We start from the raw sequence: 24,191 nt of genomic DNA, 5'->3' as shown, positions 1-24,191 counted from the left end.
AGAGAGAGATAAAAGATAGAGGAGCGACTCCGGAGAGAGACATCTAACAACTCGACTAGAGCGGATCCCGAGACTTCACCCCTTCCTTTAAACTGTTGGGCACTACATTCTATAAAAAGAAAGTGAAAATGAAAGGTAAACAAAAGAGAGAACAAATGCGACAGAAAGCGTCAGAGCTTCGAAAGCCTGAAATTGAGTGTCCTTGAATTGAGCCTGTCGTATCCTTCCCAACCCAAGACGACAAGGCGGTAACGGAACTACGGCAACTCCGGAACGCATCATGCGGTTTCTTTCAACGCATGGGTTATGGCCTAGGAGAACTCATGCGACTATTGGCGTTGGGGAAGCCATGCGTTAGGTAAACCAACCGCACATTTCAAGCGAAGGAGTGAAAGCTACTCGACTGTAATGGTTGGAGAGGACCTACAACGAGTTGCGGTTGCTTCGCAAGCAATACTCGACGGTATAGCGCATGCGTCTCATCGTCTTGGGAGCACTCGTAGTTGTTTGAGTCGTTGCGTTAGGGCAATACAACTACGAGAACCAGTCGTCCTAACGCTACTGTCAAACCTACTTCCGTTGTCCTTATTACCACTCGTCGGGTAGTTGTTCCGTAACACCACTAGTCGTTATAGCACTAGTCCTTTTTGTTCGGCGTTAGGGGGCCCCACGAGTCGTCGCTAGCGTCATCGGTTGTTTTGAACACAGATCGGTCACACTACTGGTTGTTTGGAACGCTAAGGCCGAAAGGCAGGCGGTCGGGAACACTAAAGGCGCTTGCTCTGGGCGCTAGGGGCCGTTGCTCACGCAAGCGAAAGGGTGTTTTGGAGCACTAAGGGCGACTAGTGGTTGCTTCGCTCGACAAGACTGAAACCTTCGCTTGCACCACTAGAGTCGTTCCGGCACTTTGAGTTGTTACCAATAGTAGTGTAAACAACATCCCCGAAACTAGCGCATGCGATATCCCTCGGTGTCTTTATGGTAACCAGCATGCGTTAGGGAAAGAGTATAGCAAGCCGAAGGCGTTCCCCATAACTACAGGTGATGGGGATCGTTTGCCATAACGCTCTAACGCACGTCGTTATGGCGCTTTGGAACACTGCCGATCGCCACCTCTTGCAAGCAACCGTCGGTCACAAATGGGAATAATCATACGCTATCATAGGCGCTTCTAATTTCTTTGGAGATTCTCAATGCAGCATGCGCTGAAATCCGCCTAGCTACTTACTACTCTACAACACTTAAAATAAAAAATGAAATGGAATTCAAATTGGTCGAGAAAAAGAACCGCGCTAGTCGGAATTTGGGGAAAGATAGAGAGCTCTCTAGGCTCTCCTGATCAAATTGAGAGTTCGCTTTGCCAGTCCATGAATATGCCGCACCCAGCAGTTCGAGGAGTTGGCCAGATACGGGTCGAAGCCCTGCCTCGAAAAAGTCAGGACTTTTGGGCAGATTCCAGTATCCGACCCATCTCTTTCTGCCGATTCCCCGGGTTGTCGGAATCTCTGGTTCGATCAGGACCAGGAGTCCCATTCATTCGTTTATGGGAGCGACTCTCTGTTCCCATTCTCCACCGGGTCATCAAGTGATTAGCCAGCTCAATCCATTTTTCCATCCGATGATCTTCACCCTAGGACTGACTCTGTTCGACCTGCCTTGATTGCCTAGCTAATGCTACCGTCGCAAGATACCTCTCAAAGAATAGGGAGTGAACGACCCTTCTATCTAGATCGGTGATTCCGTTCGGCCGAGCCAGCTATCGAAAGTCTTGCAAGCAACCTACACTAAGCTAAGCGAGCTAGAAGCTAAAGTTAATCTTTTTTGGCATCTTTTTCTTTGCTTTGACCGCGACTTTGTTTGGTCTTCCTCTTTCCTTCGGCCCATCTTTCAAAGCTAGCAAAAAGTTCGAGCCTTCGGGATCTCTCTTGAACGGCGGTCGGTCAGTCCTTTTCTTCTGTTGATGCTGAGACTGATGCTTTGACTGTCTCCCATATCATTCGATAATAAGATCCACTACTTGCCTTGTCGACGCTAAACTCAGTACCTCGCTTCCTTACTAGTACACCTACTAGACCCATACTCATTACGAATGTGTTCACCAGACATCTGACTTAGCAACCTTCTACTTAGACCGGCAACGATAAGGAAGGAGATCTATGGATAATGGGATATAGAAGTCAGGTGCGACGGTCAGCTCAGTCAGAGCGGAAGCGGTCAGGCAAGGTTATCGTCAGACAATGTAGTGCAAGCGACGGGTAGTGCTTGCCATATGAAGAAGGCGACTACAATAGGAGACGAAGGCGACATGGGCTTGCCATATAGATGTAGTGCTTGCAAGGCAATTCAGACGACGTTAGCAAGATGTAGCGCTAGCTAGGTTAGGGTAGCGCTTGCCATAAAGAAGCTAGCCAGAAAGCAGGTCAGGCAGGCGAGCGATAGTACAAGCAAGCTAACACGCGGGCGAGGTTGAAGGGGTCTTGCGCAACCTTCGGATTATCGCAAGCGCAACCTTTGACCCCTTCGTCGACAACCTCTCATTTGTTCGACTACTCGCGGGGCCTGCTGCGTTTAGGTATAAGAAGCCCCACCCGGGAAAAGAGTGTAAAGCAGTACTCATGTTAAATTGTGTCCCTTGTAAACGAAAGAGCTCATGCCATAAATTGCTAATGAAGACCGGGTCCCCAGTCGCTGACAATTGAGTGTGGCATTCCATGCAATGAATATATCAGTCAATGACGTTGCCAAGGTAGATGTTTTTCTTTGCCTTTCAAGATATTGCGTATAAAGAGAAAGATAGCCAGTCCTCTTGGGCGGCCGAGAGTGTTATGTAAAAAGGACCAAGGAGGATCCTATCCTAAAGGAGAAGGAGGAGGAGTAGGAGCTAGCTTTAGGGGCGGAATCGAATGATTACGAGATAAACAATGAGACAAAGGAGAGCACTTAGACAATTCACTTTGAGTACAGGGAAGTCTGCTGGTAGGAATTCCTCAGGGCGTATTACGGTTTTTCACCGAGGGGGTGGATCGAAGCGATTGCAGCGAAGAATTGATCTGAAACGAAGCACTTCGTCTATAGGCATTGTAGAAAGGATAGAATATGAGCCTAATCGTTCTTCTCGAATCGCTCCAGTACGATGGACCGGGGGGGGGGTCCGCCAGAGAAAATGCAACACGATAGAAGAGTTCGCTCCGCCGCGTAAGATCCTCGAATCAACCACGACTACCATCTGCGGTCCATTTTCGTTCTCTTCCCTGCCCGGGAAGGGGGATCAAAGAAAGGTAGCTTGCTTCTCTCCTGGACGGATGGCGACTTATGTAGTGGTCGGCCTTCCTACCAGAATGCCTTCTTGGTCGAAGAGCCCCTTTTTTACTAGTAAGGACGCAGGAAGCAAAAAAACTTGCGCGAAGGACGTTTTCTTCTCTGCCCTCTCCTCTCCAAAGGCCAAGGGAGAGACTGCATCCCTTTCCTTCGGTAGCTCTTTTGGTTTCCCAAGGATAGCGGTAGCTGGGGCAAAGCCCGCTTTCTTCGCTCCGCGAATGAGAGAGAAAGTCAGAGGAAAAAACACGTTCTCTCTTTGCGAGATCCGAAAGTGGAGAACGCATAGCATTCTATGGGTACATAGGATCAAACGTAAAGCAGCGCTCTCTTGGCAGAGTTTTAGGCGGCAAGAGACTTTAGGGCTTGTTGGAGCTTCTGAGCGTAACGAATCGAAGCCGAAGACGGATCAAGGTAGCTTGCCTGCCAAGCCGATAGGCGAAGGGCTGAAGGATGGAAGGTGCAAAGTAGATCGTGCACCTGTCGTGTGACCCGTTGGTCCTAAGCAATGTCTTGCGCGAAGCGACCCACTTAGAAAAAGCTCCCCTTTATGTTAGGGGAGCACTAAAATGCAACTTCAATCGGATGCGGGTATCAAATCCCGCCTCTGAGATGTCCAGCGGATTCCTGGGCCTTGACGAATGGCCGGCCACCTTTTACGTTAGAAGAGCAAAAGGCCCAGGGCATAGCAGGATGAACCAATGTGAATGAGTGTAAGCTTCGTTGCCCGAACACGATTGGTGCTGACCACACTAGGTGCTACCGTGGTAGCAAGAGAGGCCAGGCGGTGACAATTGAGAGGTTGTCACTGAGCATTCCTAGTCACACGGGAAAAGAGGTCAAATGGCAAGGCCATACGCCCGTTTGGCTCCTCGCGGAGTATAGCTCACATCCAAACATCTGATTGGGGAACGGGGCAACGCCCATGAAGCTCCGGCGGAAAGGGAAGGCCTGCCAGGCCGTATGCCCATGGGTGCAGGATTCTTCGAAAAAGCGCGGGCTGACTCGGAGACCTGGGACCTTGGCTTAGTAATGAATGAAGGGAAGCTCTTCGAGCTTTCTCCGCCAGCGGCTTATGTAGTGGTCGGCCTTATAAAGCTCGCTAAGCCTCGCTTCCCTCTCCCCTTCACTTATTAATTAAGTGGAAAATAGTCGTCGGCATTCTATAAGCGACTTGACCGAGTCTACGAAGCTTTGCTTTTCTTGTAGTCGGCCCGTAATGCCTCCCTTCATTTGCTTGCCTCCTTTCAGCTCAGAATGCCTAATGCCTATTATTTAGTGCTAGAAGCTAACCGCCATAAGCTCACCCTTCGGGTCTCGCTTCCAGCGCAGGAGGCCAAGCATTCTGCCAGACGTCCCGGCCTGGGAGCCCCGTTCGCCTTTGGTACTTCAGTAGATCTTCTAAAATAAAAAGCGCTACTTCAGCCTTAACTACAACTACATTACGCAAGCCCCGCCGATACCTACCTATAGAGTCAAATTTAAATAAAAAAGTACCCGTGACGGCGACTTTCTAGGTTTATGGATTCAGTCAGCTAAACTCCATCAAACTCCTCAATCAATATCAACAAGATGTCGTGACCGCTTAGGCTTGGTTTACTTTGGTTTGAATGTAAACTAAAATAAGCGGCGTTTATTCAAACAAAGGGAACCGAAGGTTTCCTTGTTTAGTACTACGAAAGTAGTTCTACTATTAAGATGTTTAATATTAATAAGAAATATTCAGTGTTGTAGCTGTAGAACAGAATGCCGTTCGCCTTTACTTTGACTTTCTGAGAAGGACTTAAGTAGCTAAGTTTCCAAAGGTGAACACCCCCCTGTCCTTTATAGTATAGTCGTAAAGGGCTTCTCAGAAAAGTCAGGAAGAAGGCATTCGAAAGGCCGACCACTATCTCATAGGCATTCTGGTGGTAAAACCGACGATTACACGGCTCTATACCGAGTCATGAGCGATAGCGAAGCCAAGCCGCCGTCTATAGGCGAAGGGACGAAAGCCCGACGAAGGCCTATGCTACAGTAAGAAAAAAAGTACGTTGAGGTTACGAAGTCACTTAGCCGTATACTATACAAAGGGAAAGGCGTCGGTACGGAGTCACGTCAGCTGTGGATATAGACTAGGCTATAAGGAACGGAGTCAACAACTATGGACCGAGACTACACTAAGGAACAAGGAAGCTTGACTGAGAAAAGAAGTCAAGGAACGAAGCTGCTTCTCTAATAGCCCCGTTGAATAGGAGGGCGAAGGCTTTTTGAAAAAGTCTTTTTTGTCTTGTAAATGCATTTTTTTCTATTTAGAGAGAGGGGGCTTCAAGTTCTTAGGAAGAGCCGTACGAGACAGCTCACGTACGGTTCGGGAGCCGAGCCCCTGCGCAGGGGCTTAGGTCAACACTTATATAATAGCCAGTCATCAATTGGAAGCGGGCAAGATGGTGATGAATTGCGATTGGTCTAAACCTTCGACTAGCGACTTATTGCGACCTGCCCAGAATGCCCATACAGACTAAGACCTTATTCACACAGCGAAGAAAGGCCGAGTGGAAGGGGGCAGTCAGCTGGCTGCTTCTTTGCCATGCGCTTTGCTTCGCTTTATTTTATAGAAGAAAGAGACCAAATGAGAGTGAAAGGCAAGGGCAAGCGATAGAAAGGAGAGTCCCTCGCGCGAACTACTACTACTATAAAATGGTGAGACCATTAGTGAAAGAAGGACCAAGGAGGATCCTATCCTAAAGGAGAAGGAGGAGTAGGAGGAGTCAGTTTTCTTTGAAGATCGAGGAACGTAGTGTCGGACAATTATGCCATTCGGAAGAAGTCTTCTACAGAAGAAAAGCCTGTTACGAGTAAGTGGAGAGGAAAGATCTCCAGGGATTCTTATCTCATTCCATTCCAGTGGCTCAACCAGTAACCAATGGCGAAAACTCAAAAATCCATGGTTTCCCGGTAGAACCCTATTTCGCCCAAGTTGTTTCGGAACCGGAAAAGAAGCGGTTTTTCGCACAGCTTGCTCATAGTGCAGGTCCCACTTGTATATCGTATTTGGCCGAAGAAGCATCGGACAGGTTGGAGTTCTTACCTTCTTGGGACTCCATGGACCAAGATCTGCTTTTATTATATGGTCAATACCGATCTACTTTAGTAGATCATATGGATGTAGAAAAAGCTTCTAATTTGGATGAAATAGAAACATCTCTTTTCCATTTCTATTTACCCAGTTCATATCTTTGTTTCGTGTGTTCCTGGGAGGAATTCGATCTCGGAATACCACCTAAATAACTACGGCCAGAGAGTCAAATAGGTCGGGAAGAAAGAGTCTGAGGTCGGGTCGGACGACATACATCTTGGTTGGTTCCACCACCACTAGAGATTGGACATATATATAATCTTTCTTCTAAAAAAGGGATTCTTATATATATATTTTAAAAATAGCTGCAAGACCAAAACGGGGTGCAAAAAACCGAAAGCCCTTCTTTTATTTAAGTTCCTCCCAGATACATGGCTTACATACCCGGCTCAATATTCTTGGAAAACAATCGAATCGAGTGAACCGTATATATATATATATATATATATATGGTTCACCTGAATGCTGCATAAATTTTATGACCATTTAGACGTTGACTTAGAGATTATTTTTATTAACCTTTTATTGTTATTCATCCACCAACACAATTATTATTAGCGACTATCATCCACAACCACACCTTGATTGCTAGCCAAAAATGTACAACCATCACCTCCGATTACTTCTCCCACCAGCCACTTCTAGCAACCACTTCCACCTTCACTTTCGCCAATGAATCGAAGTTATTCAGATCAAATAAGTTGTTACAAAAAGAAAGAAAAAATTATTTAATAAGTTGGGATTTGAATAATTCAAAACATCCACATGGTGAAAACTTATAACAAAACCTAAATAAAAGTGATCAGCAAATTACAAAAAAAAATAAATAAATAAATAAAAATAAAAATTAAAAAATTAAAAAAATTAAAATTAAAAAATTGTAACTCTTTGTGACGTTGTAGTTTGTCATAATATATTCAATGTGAAAAATATTTGAAAGAAACGACTGCTAGGAACAAATATCGTTTAATTGGAAGTTGGAAATTGGTATACGAAAAAAAAAAATGATTGCTTACTAGGGTGTTGATTTTGAAATTTGTATATTTTGCACTAATTGTGTTGTATTGCCTAACAAATTGCTTTTTAATGATCGAAGAATATGAACTTTTACTTATGGTCTTCACAAATTGTATTATAATTAAATCGCTTTGGGTTACTTACGAATGCAGTAATTGATAATTAAACAATTTGCTTTAATGACATGCTCTTACAATCACACGAATTTATGATCGAATGTTCTAAAGCATTTTATTATATGCCAAAAACTTAATATTTTTGACTCTAATCATGTTATTGCCTTTCTAGAGCTAGTCCTAGACTTGGTCAGCTAGCCTAACCCCACACGTAGAGACATTCTTCCCTCCCTTTATTCATCTTCAAAGCTTGAAAAGTCTCTCACAGCCACCCGCGCAGACACGGAGAACGTTCTTGAATTTGGACTACGGATATTCAACTCTATTTTCTTAATCAAACACGCGAAAGCTTGTTTGCTTATTTACTTTTTTCTTTTTCAATGTGACAGGGGAAAAAAAGGAATGTTTTTTAAGCTCTATCCCAATTGTGAAATTTGTACTACCCAATTGTTGTTCCAATGGCTTCGTCGGAGGCTCAAATGGAGAAAATGAAATTCCGTCAAAATTATCGAAATCACTGGCACACTGATCTTCTCCGTGCTCCTCAGTCTGATCCTCTCTGTACGTATCACTTCACCCGAAAATTTCATTAATTTTTTCGATATTGCTTAGTAGTTTCCGAAGACAATGTCATGTATTGTTACTGAATTTTAACAGTAAAGTCTACAAGTTTCAAATTATTTTTTTTTTTTGTCACATTAAAATAAGTGAATACTACCCTATATAGTAGTAAAGTCACAAAACTTTAGTCCTTAACCGTAAAATCACCTTGATGGCAAGTTTTATCACCATATTGGGTAAATTTTGTTATTTTATTATTGTTGTGAGTAAAATTGAGTTACTTTAGTATGACAAAAAATAGTTTTGTAACTTTAGTGTTAAAGTTTTGTGGGAAGTGGCCGAGCCACCTTATGCTAAAGGGGTCAAATGACACGCTCAAAAATTTATTCTTATGTATATATGTATATATGTGTTGACTTCCCTCATTTTCTTCAGTGTGTTTACTTTTTTATGGTACCCCTTAGTAAATTCGGGCTTCCCCACCGATTGTGGGTAGATTTGGATTAATAATTTTGTGACTTTGTTATAGTGGATGAAATGCAAACTCTAAATTTGGATATATTCTCTGATCAAACGGTGATCTCCTTTTTTTTCTGGATTACCTTTGCAGTTTGCTGTTTCTCGCTTTGGTGGTAAGTTGACTTTACATACTCTTCCTCTTTTTACTTTATGCTTATGAATGCTTTAATCCACACTTCTCGAAGGTACAGCATAAGATGAATCAGAAAGAATAGGGATTCATTGACAATGCTCTTCTATATATGTACATTAATAAAGTACTCAGTGCAACTCTGGTGAATATGTATCAGAACTGTCCCGAGTGTAGAGAATGCATCTTTTTTTTTTCCTGCTGAATTTTCCAAATTGAAATGTTTAATTACAATATTTGGACTGTCAGATTATAACAGAATTCATTGTTCATTAGCTTCCTTTGCATCAGACTTCTATTTTTTCGCGTCTCGTCGCAGACCTTGAAGTGTATTCTTCTTGGTGCAATATCTAGGGAAGATCTTGAACCAATGAAAAGTCTCAAGAAAGCATTTGATCGATTGGCTTTTCTATTGAAATTATGCTTAAATCCCCTCTGTATCACTAATCAAAGGCAGATTTTTTATACAAATACTGTTTTTCGTCATCTATTTAATAGTGGTTGATACCAAATACTTGTATTTTGATGCTTCTGCTTATGTTCAAAATTGTTTATCAGTTTACCTTTGAATGTTTTAGCGGTCCTTGTGCATCATACATCCTCCGAAAACGAGCTCTATACAATGATATGTCAAGGTAAACATTGTCTTTTCTCTGTTTGGGTGTTCAATATAATTCGCTACATTTCTTTATGAATCCATAAAATTTAAATATTACGTGCTTATAGGTATACATGTTGCGGAGGCTATATGCCTTGTAGTGGCAGATGTGGAGAAAGTCATTGCCCTGAGTTATGTCTTTGCACAGAGGTTGGTTGGTTCAATCTCAAAATTTATGTCATATAACAGCTTATTTATAAAATAAGTTTCAGCACTTGATGCTTATCAGCTAAGTGAAACGAGCTTTATCAGCTAATTACTTAATTATTCTCTACTGTTCAGGTGTTTCTTTGCTTCGCAAATTCAGTTGCCTCAACGCGCTTTATGTTGCAAGATGAGTTCAATCTGCAGACGACAAAATGCGATAATTGCATAATTGTAAATTCAACTTCTCTTCAGCTTTGCAAGTGATTTATCTAGTTATCTTCTTGTTTTTACTATCTCAGCTAATCTGCATTGGCTTTGGTTGTAGGGGTTCATGTTTTGCCTCCAGCAGGTAGCATGTATATTTAGCTGCATTGCTTGTATTACAGGAAACGATGAACTTCAAGACGCTTCTCGGGTTCTCAACTGTTGCTCGGACATGGTTTACTGCACGTAAGACACTTGACTGAGTATTACAAACACGGATTTCACTTATATCTACTGACAGTGTAAATTGTTATCGTAATATCCATCTCTATTAACTTTTCTTTTTCTTTTGGCAGGGTTTGTAGCTGTATGCAGGTAGGTGATAACTTGAATATATTCTGCATCTAAAATACATAGCACACATAGATTTTCCTAGATCTATGCCAAAAGGAAGTCCTGAAAAGATTATCTAACTAGAAGATAACTCAAACCAAGTTTTTCAGATACAAAAACTAAAAGTCATTTAAATCCAATTTTTTGCTTAAATTATCCAATTTTCGGATATTCTCCTCTGTTTTTCTTATGTCATAAAATTTCTTGGTGATTTCTTGCCTCGAACTTGTGCTATTTTTTATGTATAAATTGATATATTACTCTTTACCTTCATTTTTTCTCTTAAAATATGATAGTAACAGTGCATCCTCCGATATAATGTTTACGTAATGAAAGCTGAACTAATAACCTATGTTGCTCGGACTCTTTAAAAATTTTGTCACATATGTGTCTGATCCACCAAAATTGCATTATCGGATCTTCGAAAATTACACTACTTTATGAAGATCCAACACGCACCTGAGCAACATAGCTAAGTGATAGTTGTGTAAAACTAATTAATTGTTATATGTTCTTTTGATTAAAAATACTTTTGTTGCTTCAAAATAAATTTGCAGACACAGCACAAGGTAGAAATGAATAAAAGAGATGGTAAATTTGGGCCAAGGCCAATGGCAGCACCGGCTGTTCAACAAATGTCTCGTTTGGATCAGCCTCTTCCTCCAACCATTGGATATGCTCCGCCGCAGCCACAAGCTTATCCCCCAAAACAGCTACCCCCTATGTACCCCCCACCACCCCAGCAATCCCCTATGTACCCACCACCGCCCCAGCAACCCTATGGATACCCACCACCACCATCACAACCCCATGGATATCCACCAGCCAATTATGCTCCAAGTGGTGTCGGATACCCTCCACCTGGTTATCCGCGGTGAAGGTAGTCCGGTGCACTAAGCTCTTACCGTGTGCGAGGTTCAGGGAAGAGTCAGATCACATTGGATCTGATGTAAGCAGCCTTACTTTGTATTTCTACAAGAGAAGCCAAGAAGGTACGAACGGAGTGACGACCCCTTTAGAAGACTGTTTCCCACTTGTAGAACAAGTCAAAATAAGTATATATTCTATGTGATGGTTTAAGCTTTTTAGACAAAATGATCATATATTTCAACATCAGTCAGCAAATTCATTGATCTTTGTAGTATAAGTCGACCATAGAAAAATTACGGTTTGTGGACTCTCAATTGTTGTTTCTGGAGTAAGGAAATAAAATTTGTCAAAGTTTGTATTAGTCATGTTTGCTTTTTGTTTATGTTTGGAATTGTGGCTGTTTTTGCTATTGTGGCTATTTACCTTAAGTTTCTTTTTGGTAGAGTTAGGTCATTTCCTATGTTTAATTTGTTCGTTATATACAAAAAAGGTACTCTCTTACTGAGTAAAGATGTTCAAATTTTTTGCCTGTCATTAGCCGATAGTTTCTTATTTGTTCTCGACTCTAGCGGAGTTTCAACATGGACTGAGGAGCTCTAAACTCCGTTAAGAACTTGATATTATGGATTCCACATGTTAAAATACTTCGGATAAATGTTCAAATTTATTTATCTACTTCTGACTGAAGTTTAAAATTACCAGTAATGTACTTGGCTAAAATTTATTTCTCATTTTAAAACAAAAATTCTTTGAAGTTTTAACGCAAACATATGGAGTATAGAGTAGGGACTAGAAGGAACTGTATTATTATTTATATTTGAAAAAAGAAGGCAACATGTTTTTCTTCCCCTTTACAGTGACATTCTGAAAACTTAATCAGCGAAAGCATAATAAAGAAAATCACTTTTTTGTTTTCTACCTTTTTCTTCTTTGTATGGGGGAGGGGGGGGGGAGGGGATGGGATGTGGAGGTCAAGCACAAAAGATAAAAACAAATCAGAATTGTCTTCTGTGTATGTAGGATCTTGAAAATGTTGAAATCACCAACTGCAGCTAATAGACGCAAAATGTAGGATGGCTGAAAACCAGATAAACGGCCCTGGGGATTACAAAGTAACGAAAAAGTAAAAGTGATCGAGATGCGAGGGGAAAACTTTTGTTTAACATTTCCGGAAAGACCGTCAATTTATTCAAGGATTACCAAGCATTTGGTACTGAGTTTCCTCCTCCCTTTTTAGTAACAAAATGAACCAGTGATCGACTTGAACAACAAAAAGTGAATAGAAAAACCAAGTCCTAACAAGAAGTGTAAGATTGGGGTCCACAAATTTGTGAAACAAAAAGGAGCCTCATACAACTAGTGTCAGTTTTATGAGACACAAAATAAAACTTCTCCAGATAAACATATGTTTGCAGCTTCATGCATCATCTTCTTTGGTCCACACACAAGAACTCCAATACTTGATTCTTTCCTCGCAGACACGCACTATAACATAATGCATTTATAGCTCTCTCAGCTATATATCTAAATTTTGTGACTAGTATCTAACAATAGCTAAAAAATTAAAATTTCTGGCTATTTAGAAAATTTCTCAGCCACAAAATTGAAATTGGCAAGTTAATACCTATTTTTTGCTATAAATGCTAACTATCATGGCAATGATTACCTAAATAGTTTATAACTATAATAAAATTTCGTAGCTAATCATAAGTTTTTGTCATGTGTTAAAAGTTGTTAAAGCAATAATACTCTTTTAGCCATAATAGATTATCTCAATAAAATATTGTAGCTAAAATTGTTTTTTTTACTTCAAGTTATAAAATATCGTGGCAATAGTTGGCCTAATAGCTATGATTATTTGTCAGAACGAAATGACATTGCCACAGATATTTTGACATGATTTTTTGTACTCCAATACACGTCACGACCTGAAATCCCACTAAGTCGTGATGGCCAGTGTTTTAAAAGGCGAGGGCATGAGGCGGGGTGTTTTACTTAATACGGGGCGAGGCGAAAGCCTCGAGACATAGGGCGTAAGCCCCACGAATTTTTAATTTTTTCAATTTATGAATTAATAATATAGCATTATAACACAATAAAATATAAAAGAAGCATTAAAAGTTCAAGAAAACTAAAAAGAATTAAAGAAACTCATATAAAATAAAATATTTTGCATGTTTTACAAGTATAAATAATACAATACTGTTAAGTTATTATGAAATATAAATTATCTCCAACCTCTTAACTTTCAAATAATTATAATTTCTTAAGAAATATTATCAAACTACATATTTTAGCTCTTTAAAAGTAAATACACAATAAATTTTATCGATATTGTAATTCAAAATATTACTCATTCATGAGTAAATATAAAATTATTTTTCAATAGTAAAATAAGAAATGTATGATAATTTTGAGAGACATACAACTAAGACATGAAGATCTATCAAGTAAAGATATAAATTTTGGTTATCTATTTTAGAAGAAATATTCAAGTGATATTCACCCTCACGATGTTCTCAATTAGTAAATATGCAATTATATGTTTCGTTATTTGACTTATTCACAATTTTCATATTTTCTATAGATAAAAAGAACTTTAATCATTCATTTGTTAAAAAATTTTGAGAGTCAATATTGCAAATTAGTGAATTCAACACATGATTTGCATAGGAACTATTGGGCGAGTCCCGAGCGTTAAGCGTTAGGTGTATTTAGGGCGCACCGCCGGGCACTTGAGGGCGTAGGCCTCACAGAACTAAGCCCCACACATGAGTCTCAAGGCGTTTTGATAGTGTCCCGCTCTGGGGCGAGCCCCGAGGCGAGTCCTAAAAAAGACTTTTAAAACACTGGTGATGACACCTAACCCAACTCGCTAGGTAAGCCAATCAATATATATATATATATATATATATATATAGAAACTACAATCAAATACAATACAACTACCCCGAGGATTGGTAGCACAAGCCAAGAACCACTATAATTTAGATTTACAAAGTTGATATGAAGAATAAATACAATATCTATTTGAAATGTACATAAACAAAATTTAAGTCTTAAACTACCATGGACAAGAGGCAGCTTGAATCTGGAACGCGTGTATGTCTTCAATGTCGGACTTCGTCTTCCACAACTATACAGCTCCAAGATCTACAGGCAAGATGCAGAGGTATAGTATGAGTATAATCGTTCCCATATACTTAGTAAGTATCTTGACTAACCCCAATTAGTTAGTGACAATGTTTTAAGTTAAAGATACTCACTTAATATGTACCTGTGCAGATAATAAACAGGAAAAATAAAGCAAGAGAAATGTCGAATAATGGTAGGAGAATTCAACTGAAGTGCTACGGGGCAAGTTAACAAACATGGAAAACAACACATAACCTCATAACCATTTTTACGAAGGGAACAATAATCATGAAATACACACAAAGATCATAACCAAACATCACCAACAAATACTGTTGTGGCATGCAACCCGAACCCAATCTCAATTAACATTGTTGCAATGTAAAACCCGATCCCAACATCAATAAACATTGTTGCGGCATGCAATCTGATTCCAATATAAATAATATCATATGAAATCGTAATAACAACCAAACGCGAGAAAAGTTCACAATGTAACACTAAAAAAATTAACACTTCTAGACATGGGACTTCTTGACGGGCCAACACTTTGCTCCATAGAACATAGTCGGTCTACGCAAGATTTTGTAAAACTTTTCCTTAAGTCTTGTTGGCACATTCCTATCACATAAAATCCCAGAATCGAGTCTCCATTTCATCCACGCCGCACTAATTCGATGAGTAACATCATCATTAATCTAATTCATTGCCTTGGATTACTGACCAAAGATATTTGCAACTATCCTTTCTGGGGATGACTTGTATATCAATCTTTACTTCCATTTTTGCTTCAGGCATCCCATCACTGAACTTGTACTCCAAGTACTCTATTTTCGGCCTACTCAACTGAAACCTTTAGACTCCAGCACTTGTCTCCAAACCTCAAACCTAGTATTAATGTCACGCCCCAAACCTGAAGAGGCGTGGCCGGCACCCGGTACCATACTCGGCCCGAGTGTACCACTCTATAACTATGAACTCTAGAGGGGTAACCCTCAACTTAGGCCGATGAGGCCATATTCTGAATCGTCTGAAAATAACGCCTCTTTTATCTATGGGGTAAACATACCCAAAAGTTGATATATATAATTGTGCAGGCCGACAAAGCTGCCATGAACATCTACTGATATACCAAATATACAGGACTCATCTACAAGCCTCTAGAGATTACTGAACTGTACCATGGTCGGGACATGGCCTCGACCTACCTATCAAACCTGTATATATAAAATGGACTCCAAGGTCTAGACCTGGTAACTCCGAGGAAGTGGAGCTTACCAAACAAGCTAATGTTTGACTCTGTTTGCTGGGAGCGTCTGTCCAACTATCAATCAGGACCTGCAGTCATGAAATGCAGCGTCCCCGGCAAAAGGGACATCAGTACGAAATATTGTACCGAGTATGTAAGGCAACAGAATAATGGAAAGCTGAAACTGAACTAATAATATAATAACTGAAAGTAAATGGGAGTCAAAGATAATCTGAAGTTATGCTTACCTGCTGATACTGACTCAACTCTCTCAATATAGTAAGTAAAATAGTTGTCTGACCTTATAAGGCTCGGTATGTATAACTGTTCTGCAGTAGTAGGCTCGCTCATAGGCGCTCGACCATACTAGGCTCTGTATCTCGGCCATTTTGGGCTTGCTCATAGGCGCTCGGCCACAGTAGGCTCGGTATATGACTTACCATCTAATCAGAGGTTGCCCAATAGGGGGTTGCCATCGATTATAGCTCGATGGTGGTAAAAGTACTATAATACTGTATATATATAGACTCTCTACTCTCTTGGCTGACAGAAGGCAAAACTAAACTGAATATGAAGTCCCGATAAGGGATAATGCTGTAACTTATGAGACTAGGAAAATGTACATAAATTCAAGAATATGAACTTCTCTTTATGTCTCGTTATCAAACACATGTAGTTAATGGATCATGCCAAAATGAAAGAAAGGTTTGGCCTTAACATACCTTAACTCTGTTGAGTCCTTAATGCCTTCCAAGCAATTCTTCAAACAACTCAACTCAATCTACCACAACATAAGGAGATTCAAAATTAGTGCTGAGTAAAGGCTAAGTTCGCAACTTAAACTAGTAGCTCGTTTATGTAAATTTGGGCAGCATCTCCCCTGTAACAAGGCCCTCCTCCAATACCATATACCAACAATCACCAAGAACAAAACAAATAACAACATGTATGCATCATTTTCCAACCTTATCTCCATCACAATATATCATAAAATATCTCACATGCCCTAATCACTTCATACATAAAACGACAACAAAATTAGTATCAAACAACCTAAAAATGTAACGACGAATGACCAGACCAACCTTCAGACATTATGGTATTTATCCACACCATTTATCCTCCTAAACTCCATAAAACATCAGCAAAATAGATATCCCAAAAGCAACACGAAACAGCCCACAAAATAGTCCACTACAAGTCGAATAACTCGAACTCACGGCTTCTGATCACCGTCCCGTGAGTTCTAACTATTAGGAAATGAATTTATCAAACATCCTTGATATTTAAAGCTTAAATACAGAAAGTAGAAGTTTTCTTAACTATGAAGTACCTTCCAAAACTCAAACTACAAAGAAAAAGAGAGGCGATATAGCTATACTTACGTTGTAGGGATCGTTCTAGTGTTATCGCTTCTTGATTTCGTACCTGGGATGTTAATATTCTTGGATACCCTTGTGGAGAGCTTGAATATGAGTTTAGGGGTCTTATTCTGGTCGTGGTATGTGGAAAATAAAAGAAAGAGACGACATAAGGCCTATATTTTATATATATATATATATATATATATATATATATATATATATGTATATATATCCATTTTTGAAAAGTCAAAGAGGTGCGAGCTTGGCACCCTATTATTGGCTCTTCTTCAGACGCTTATATCTTTTTATCTAGATGTCATATGAATGAACGGTTAAGAGCGTTAAAAAGTAAATTCCATGACCTTCAATTTGGTATATAATATGTCCAAAAAAGTCCTTATATAGCACACTAAATGTATTGCTCAAAAAGCTTTAGTGACATACCTACTTGTCACCTATGCAGTCTGTGCCGTCACGTGAAACTACAAATATCTCTCTACCCCTATGTTGTATTGATGAACGGTTTAATGAGTTAGAAAATAGGCTCGTAAATCTTCAATTTGGTAGGTATATCATACCCTAATTCCAAGTATATTGGGAGAAAAGTTCAGCTACATTTGACCTACATTTCAGCATATTTATGAATGTAACTTGTGATAATCTTTGCCAACTTTTGTTCCACAATTCACTTGACTTCAAAACATAACACACGACTATCATAAGACAAAAATAACTCATAACATAACCTCCTTATCATTTTGAGAACCCTAGTCTCACCCCAAAAGTACATGTTATAACATTCCCAACTTGTCGACACTCGACGAAACTTATTTTCTTCAATTGGTTTAGCTTCTAAGACTTCCAACCCTCTTGGTACTTGCAGTCCATGATCTTAAATGTTTATAACCTCTAAGATAACATGATTAACTTACTTTATGTACTTTCAAAGATGATCTCATTTTAGAGCTTACATCAATTGACTTACGACGTACTCTTACGAAACTAGGGGGTGTAACATAATTTCCCCCTTCGGAACATTCATCCTCGAATGTTGACTGATGCTCTTATCAGTTTCATAAACTATAGCTCTTACAAATAATTTAATATTGTCCTTGACATCTAGGAAACTGTTCTGTGAATAAATCCGAAGTCTAGGGCATTCCCCCCCTTTTAGGGCTTTTCTCACACCACGACTTGTTGTCAGAATTCTTCTAATCTTGTAATGTTGCGACCTTCTGTCATGCAGCCTGTATGACTTTGTCCTTGTATGTGCACCTATGAGACTCTTCTGTCCTTTTTCCTCCAGCTTTTAGCCAATCTCTAGGACTCACATTGGGAACATATACAGAACTATGACAAGTTGTTCCTCCTGGTATATATAGGTGTACTGAAGTTCTTCACTCGTTACTTTGTCGAACTTACGACTGTTGCTATATCTTGTTTGTAGCCTTGTATATCTATCCTTATGGTTTTACTACATCTAGGTAGGTTATGTTATACCATAATACTTACTTCGATTTATTATTACCTAGGTTTCCTACCCAACTCCAGGTTACTCTCTCGCTGATTATCCTATATGTATAAATCTAAGTCCTTTATTTCTTCCTCATTATTGTTCATCTTAAGAATGATGGCCTAATCTCATCTCATACTTTGGAACATTCATCTATCTATTGTTGATTCACCTTAATGTTGATGTATAATCTACCACTGATAACTTGAAACCTCTTACATGATACATTGTCCTTAAGGCTCACGTCTCATCGGGGAACATTTTAAGTTATTTGCCTGATCCACCTAGGGACGATACGATACTTTATTAACTGTATTTCATAGCATCCCAACGTAGTTCATCTTATGGGGGTATTTTAATCTTGTGAAATTCATTAAATGTCACCCACTTATCCTACCAGGGCAACATTCCATCTCTTCTAAACTCCCCTAGTCTTAAACTCCTTTGAGTTCACTCATGCTATACTGAGCTTTTTATAACTTATGGAAACCATCAGCTCTCTTGTTGTAATAGGTTTAATCCCACTGACTTACCTATTCTCGTCACCTTCTCACTCACCTATTCTTATCCTTACTCCTGTCTACCTAAAACCTTGTCGCTCTACCATACTTTAGCTTGCGACCTACATATATCTATTTATACTACTCGCAATATTCCTTTAACTTGCAAGCACCATAGATTTCCTTATGTTATTCTGGAACCTCAAGAGAGACATCATATCGTCCAAATTCTTATTTATTCTCTTAACTAGACCTCTCTGTACCTGGAAACCATAGGATGGAAAATATGCCACCGACGACACCACTATCATTTCTTGATACAAAATTACGACGCTTTCAGCCGTCTATCTGATATCTGGATAATTCGTAACCTTCTGTACTTCGGCATCTGGTACCTTCTTCACATGTACCTTACTTACCTTTAAATTTGCATCACATCTTCTATCTCTTTCATAACCTCCCTTCCACATAGGTGGAATTCACATCCACACCTTAAAGCTCTACTATAATATTTGCACCTCATGTGCATACACTATTCGGCAGAAGCTTCATACTGACTTCTTATAAGGTTGGTACACTTCTAACTAGATTTATCGTAGAGACATTATAGGATAGGGCCGTTGTACTATCTCTTTTGTACCTCTGATATTTAGAGTGATTCTACAATGTTCTGAATCACGATTTCTCTACTCATCGAGGTCTAATAATCAGACTCCCAATTCACTTAGATGATGTAACTCTTTAGTTTCCTCTTCTATCTCAGCCTTTAAGTAGGCTTGCGCTATCTTCTGATATGCGGCTCAGGGTATTGGTTATTACTTTAGCCCCTCATGGACGCTATGGAACATCCATGATATAACCTTCTAGCAATTCAAGCTTTTGTCTGTGACGTGGACTCAATTCTTTCTTTTAACTTATATCGGAGTCGCCTATAGCTGTAGGAATGTAAACATATATGCTGCATGGATAATACCCTAAAATCTTAAGTGCGTTCATAATGTAACTAACTCTGGGTCTTTGATCAACTAATTCCTTTCGCGCCTTCTCAGCCTTCTTTAAAAAGTAAGCAATTACTTTTCCTAGTCGTCCCGCCACTTGTTTCATGAATACTTGACTTATATTAGTGCCCATGCCTATTGGAATTTCGTGCAACTTATATGATCTCGAATATTATTTTGGATTTTTCAATGTAATAAGCTCACAGCTTTACAAGAGTCAGAGGGTCTTCCCTAAGCACTGCAATGAAAGACTAGCTGAGAAAATAAGGAAGAAGGCTTCAAGCTAAGCATAGTGACTTAAAGAGGAAATGATCTTATAACAACAGTCTCACTATAACAATGTATACAGTCCATAAGAAAGTGGCACCTATCGTGGCTAATAAATGGGAAAAAAAGTAATATTTGAGATCATATGAGTTGCACAAAATTCCAATAGGTGTGGGCACTAAGATAAGCCAAGTACTCATGCAACAAGTGGCAGAACGACTAGGAAATGTAATTGCTTATTTTTTAGAAAAAAGCTAAGAGACGCGAAAGGAACTATTCGATCAATGACCCAGAGTTAGTTACATTATGAACGCACTTAAGATTTCAGAGTATTATTCATGCATCATATATGTTGACATTCCTACAGCTATAGGAGACTCCGGTATAAGTTAAAAGAAAAATTGAGCCCACCTCACAGACAAAGGCTTGAATAGTTAGAAGATTATATTATGGCTGTTCCATAGCGTCCACCAAAGGCGAAAGTAATAACTAATACCCTAAAGCCGCAGATCGGAAGATAGCTTAAGCCTACTTAAAGGCTGAGAGAGAAGAGGAAACCAAAGAGTTACATCAGCTAAGTGAATCAGGAGCCTTATTATTAGACCCAGCTAAATATAGAAATCATGATTCAAAATACTGCAAAATCACTCTTAATATCATAGGTACAAGAAAGATAGTACAACAACCATATTCTATAATGGCTCTATGATAAAGCCAGTTAGAAAAGTGTCGGCCTCATAAAGAGTAAGTATGAAACTCTCGCTGGATTGTATATGCACCAGAGGAGAAAATATTATAATAGAGATTCAAGTTGTGGATGTGAATTCCACCTATGTGGAAGGGTAGTTATGAAAAAGACAGAAAATATGATGCTAGATTTAAAGGTAAGTAAGGTAAATGTGAAGAAGGTACGAGATACTCAAGTGCAGAAGGTTGTGAATAGCCCAGACTTCAAGTAGAGGGTTAGATGCATTGTGATTCAGTATCCACAAATGATAGTTGTGTCGTCAATGGAATATCTTCTAGCCTATAGTTTCTAGGTACCGAGAGCTCTAGTTAAGAGAGTAAAGAAGAGTTAGAGACGACGTGATGTCTCGCTTGAGGTTCAAAAATAACATAAGGAAATCTGTGGTGCTATCGAGTTAATGAAAAGGTTGCGAGTAGTATAAATAGATATGTGTAGGTTGAAAGCTAAAGTATGGTAGAGCGGCAAGGTTTTAGGTAGACGGGAGTAAGGATAAGAAAAGGTAAGTGAGAATGTGACGAGAATAGGTAAGCCCTCGGGATTAAACACATCAAAATAATAGAGCTGATCGTTTTCGTAAGTTATAAAAAAACTCAGTACAGCCTGAATGAACTTGGAGGAGTTTAAGACTAAGAGAATTTAGAAAAGAGGGAATTCTGCCCTGGTAGTAGGATAAGGGTGTAATTTTGATAAATGATAAGTGGATGGCATTTAGGCCTTCGATTGAGTAATTATTTAGAGAAAAAGGGATTTCATGAATTGCACAGAATTAAAATACCCCATAAGATGAACCACATTGGGATGCTATGAAATATGGTTAATAAAGTATTGTATCATCCTTAGGTGGATCAGGAAAATGACTTCAGATGTTTCCCGATGAGATGTGAGCCCTAACGGCAATGTATTACGTAAGAGGTTTGAAGTTATCAGTGGTAGATTATAGATCAATATTAAGGTGAATCAACAATAGGCGGATAAAAGTTCCAAAGTATGATATGAGATTAAGCCACCATTCTTAAGATGAACAGTAATAAGGAAGAACTAAAGGACTTAGATTTATACATATAGGATAAGCAGCGAGAGAGTAACCTGGAGTTGGGTAGCAAACCTCGGTAATAATAAACCGAAGTAAGTGTTATGGTATAGTATAACCTACCTAGATGCAGTAAAGCCATGATGATAGATATACAAGGCTACAAGGGTGTTTTACCTAAACCTAACCTCAAAAGTTAGCCTAAGTGAAGAAGAGAGTCTTCATGGTGTTGTGATGTGATTACGGGTGCTTGTATGCTAAGTAAAGATTTGGTTCGAGTTTTTCAGATTATTTAAGGTTGATTGGTATGTTGGGATTTTGGTATATGGTATTGGAGAAGGCCCTTTTTATAGGGGAGATGTTGCCCAAATTTATATAAACGAGCTACTAGCTTAAGTTATGGACTTAGCCTTTACTCAGCACCGATTTTGAATTTTCTTTTGCTATGGTAGACTGAGTTGAGTTGTTTGAAGAGTTGCGTGGAAACTATTAAGAACTCAACGAGGTTAAGCCAAGAGAGTAGAGAGTCTATATACATATATATATATATATATATATATATATATATATATACAGTATTACAGTATTTTCACCACCATCGAGCTATATTCGATGGGCAGGCCCCTATTAGGCAACCTCTGATCAGATGGTAAGTTATATACCGAGCCTACTGTGGTCGAGCACCTATGAGAAAGCACAGAATGGCCGCGATATAGAGCCTAGTATGCCCGAGCGCCTATGAACGAGCCTGCTACGGCAGAGCAGTTACACATACCGAGCCTTATAAGGCCGGGCATCTATTTTACTTACTATATATAGAGAGATGAGTTAGTATCAGCAGGTAAGCATATTTTCAAATTATATTTGACTCTCGGGTACTTTCAGTTGTTATACTATCAGTTCAATTTCAACTTTCAATTATTTTGTTGCCTTACATACTCGATACATTATTTCGTACTGACGTCCCTTTTGCTGGGGACGCTGCATTTCATGCCTGTAGATCCTGATAGACAGCTGGATAGACCTTCCCAGTAGACAAAGTCAAACATCACCTTGGTTGGTAAGCTCCACTTCCTCGAATTAACCAGGTCTATACCTTGGAGTCCATTTTATATATACAGGTTTGATGGGTAGGTCGAGGCCCTGTCCCGACCATGATACAGTTCAGTTATCCTTAGAGGCTTGTAGACCAGTCCTGTAAATATTTTTTATATCAGTATTGTGGCTTTACTAGCCCTATGTAGATGTTAATTTCAGATGATTCATAATATGGCCTCATCGGCCTAAGTTGAGAGTTACCCCTCCAGATTTCACAGTTACAGAGTGGTACGTTTGGGCCGAGTATGGCACCGGGTGTCGGCCACGCCTCTTGAGGTTTGGGGCATGACAAAAGTGAGGATGTAATCCTTTTTTTTCATGTCATCGAGAATTTTTGTGACATTAGAGCCAACGAAATGTTGTCCGTTATCATAAGCAATCTCCTTTGCTATTCCGAATCGGCAAATTATGTTTTCCCATAGGAAGTCTACCACTTTGCGCGTACCGATCTTTTGGTAAGAACCTGCTTTAACCCATTTTGTGAAATAATCAGTTAAAATTAAAAGGAATCTTACCTTTCGGGGACCCAGTGGCAGCGGCCCAACTATAACCATCCTCTATTTCACGAATGGCCATGGAGATAGTACCGAATGCAAGAGTTCCGCCGGTTGGTGTACCAATTATGCATGGCACTGACATTTGTTGCATTTCTGAATGAACGCCTTTGTGTCCTATTCCATCCTAGGCTAGTAGTATCCTGCCCTAATCAGCTTTAGTACCAACGCGTCCGCACCAAAATGATTCCCGCAAATTCCTTTATGGACCTCTCTCATCACGTAGTCCACTTCCGAGGCTCCTAAGCATCGGGCCAATGTGACTTGGAATGATCTCTTATATAATTGTCCACCCAAGAGGCAATAGTGAGCCGCTTTGGTGCATAGTGCCCGGTACGCCTTCGGATCTCGTGTAGCTTACCATGCTGAAGATAATCGATGAACTCATTTCTCCAATCCCAGACTAGGTTGGTCGTATTTACTTCACAATAGCCATCCACATCCAGTACCGAATGCATAAGTTGAACGACAATACCGGAGTCAGATCCTTTCATTTCTGTGGACGTCCCTAAATTACCCAATGCATCTGCTTCTATGTTTTCTTCTCTTGGGATGTGTGTGATCGACTACTCCGTTAATCGTGCAAGTAGAGTTTGAACTTTAATCACGTACTGTTGCATACATTCCTCCTTCATGTCGAAAATCCTGTACACTTGGTTTACTACTAGTTGGGAATCAAATTTGATT

The 24,191-nt window shown here is 39.6% G+C and overlaps 1 protein-coding gene across 1 annotated transcript; it reads left to right on the top strand.

Annotated features, from left to right (window-relative positions):
- On the top strand, window positions 7,829-11,428 carry LOC109231087 (E3 ubiquitin-protein ligase Hakai-like). The gene is made up of 8 exons (XM_019396636.1): window positions 7,829-8,127; window positions 8,738-8,759; window positions 9,355-9,411; window positions 9,503-9,584; window positions 9,717-9,812; window positions 9,907-10,031; window positions 10,142-10,160; window positions 10,736-11,428. The coding sequence occupies exons 1-8, from the start codon at window positions 8,025-8,027 to the stop codon at window positions 11,054-11,056; spliced, it is 825 nt and encodes a 274-aa protein (XP_019252181.1). The 5' UTR covers window positions 7,829-8,024; the 3' UTR covers window positions 11,057-11,428.

Source organism: Nicotiana attenuata, chromosome 8, assembly GCF_001879085.1.
Source record: "Nicotiana attenuata strain UT chromosome 8, NIATTr2, whole genome shotgun sequence".
NCBI lineage: Eukaryota > Viridiplantae > Streptophyta > Magnoliopsida > Solanales > Solanaceae > Nicotiana > Nicotiana attenuata.
The sequence above is the reverse complement of the archived record's forward strand: the minus strand, read 5'-3'. Positions and strand labels throughout refer to the sequence as shown.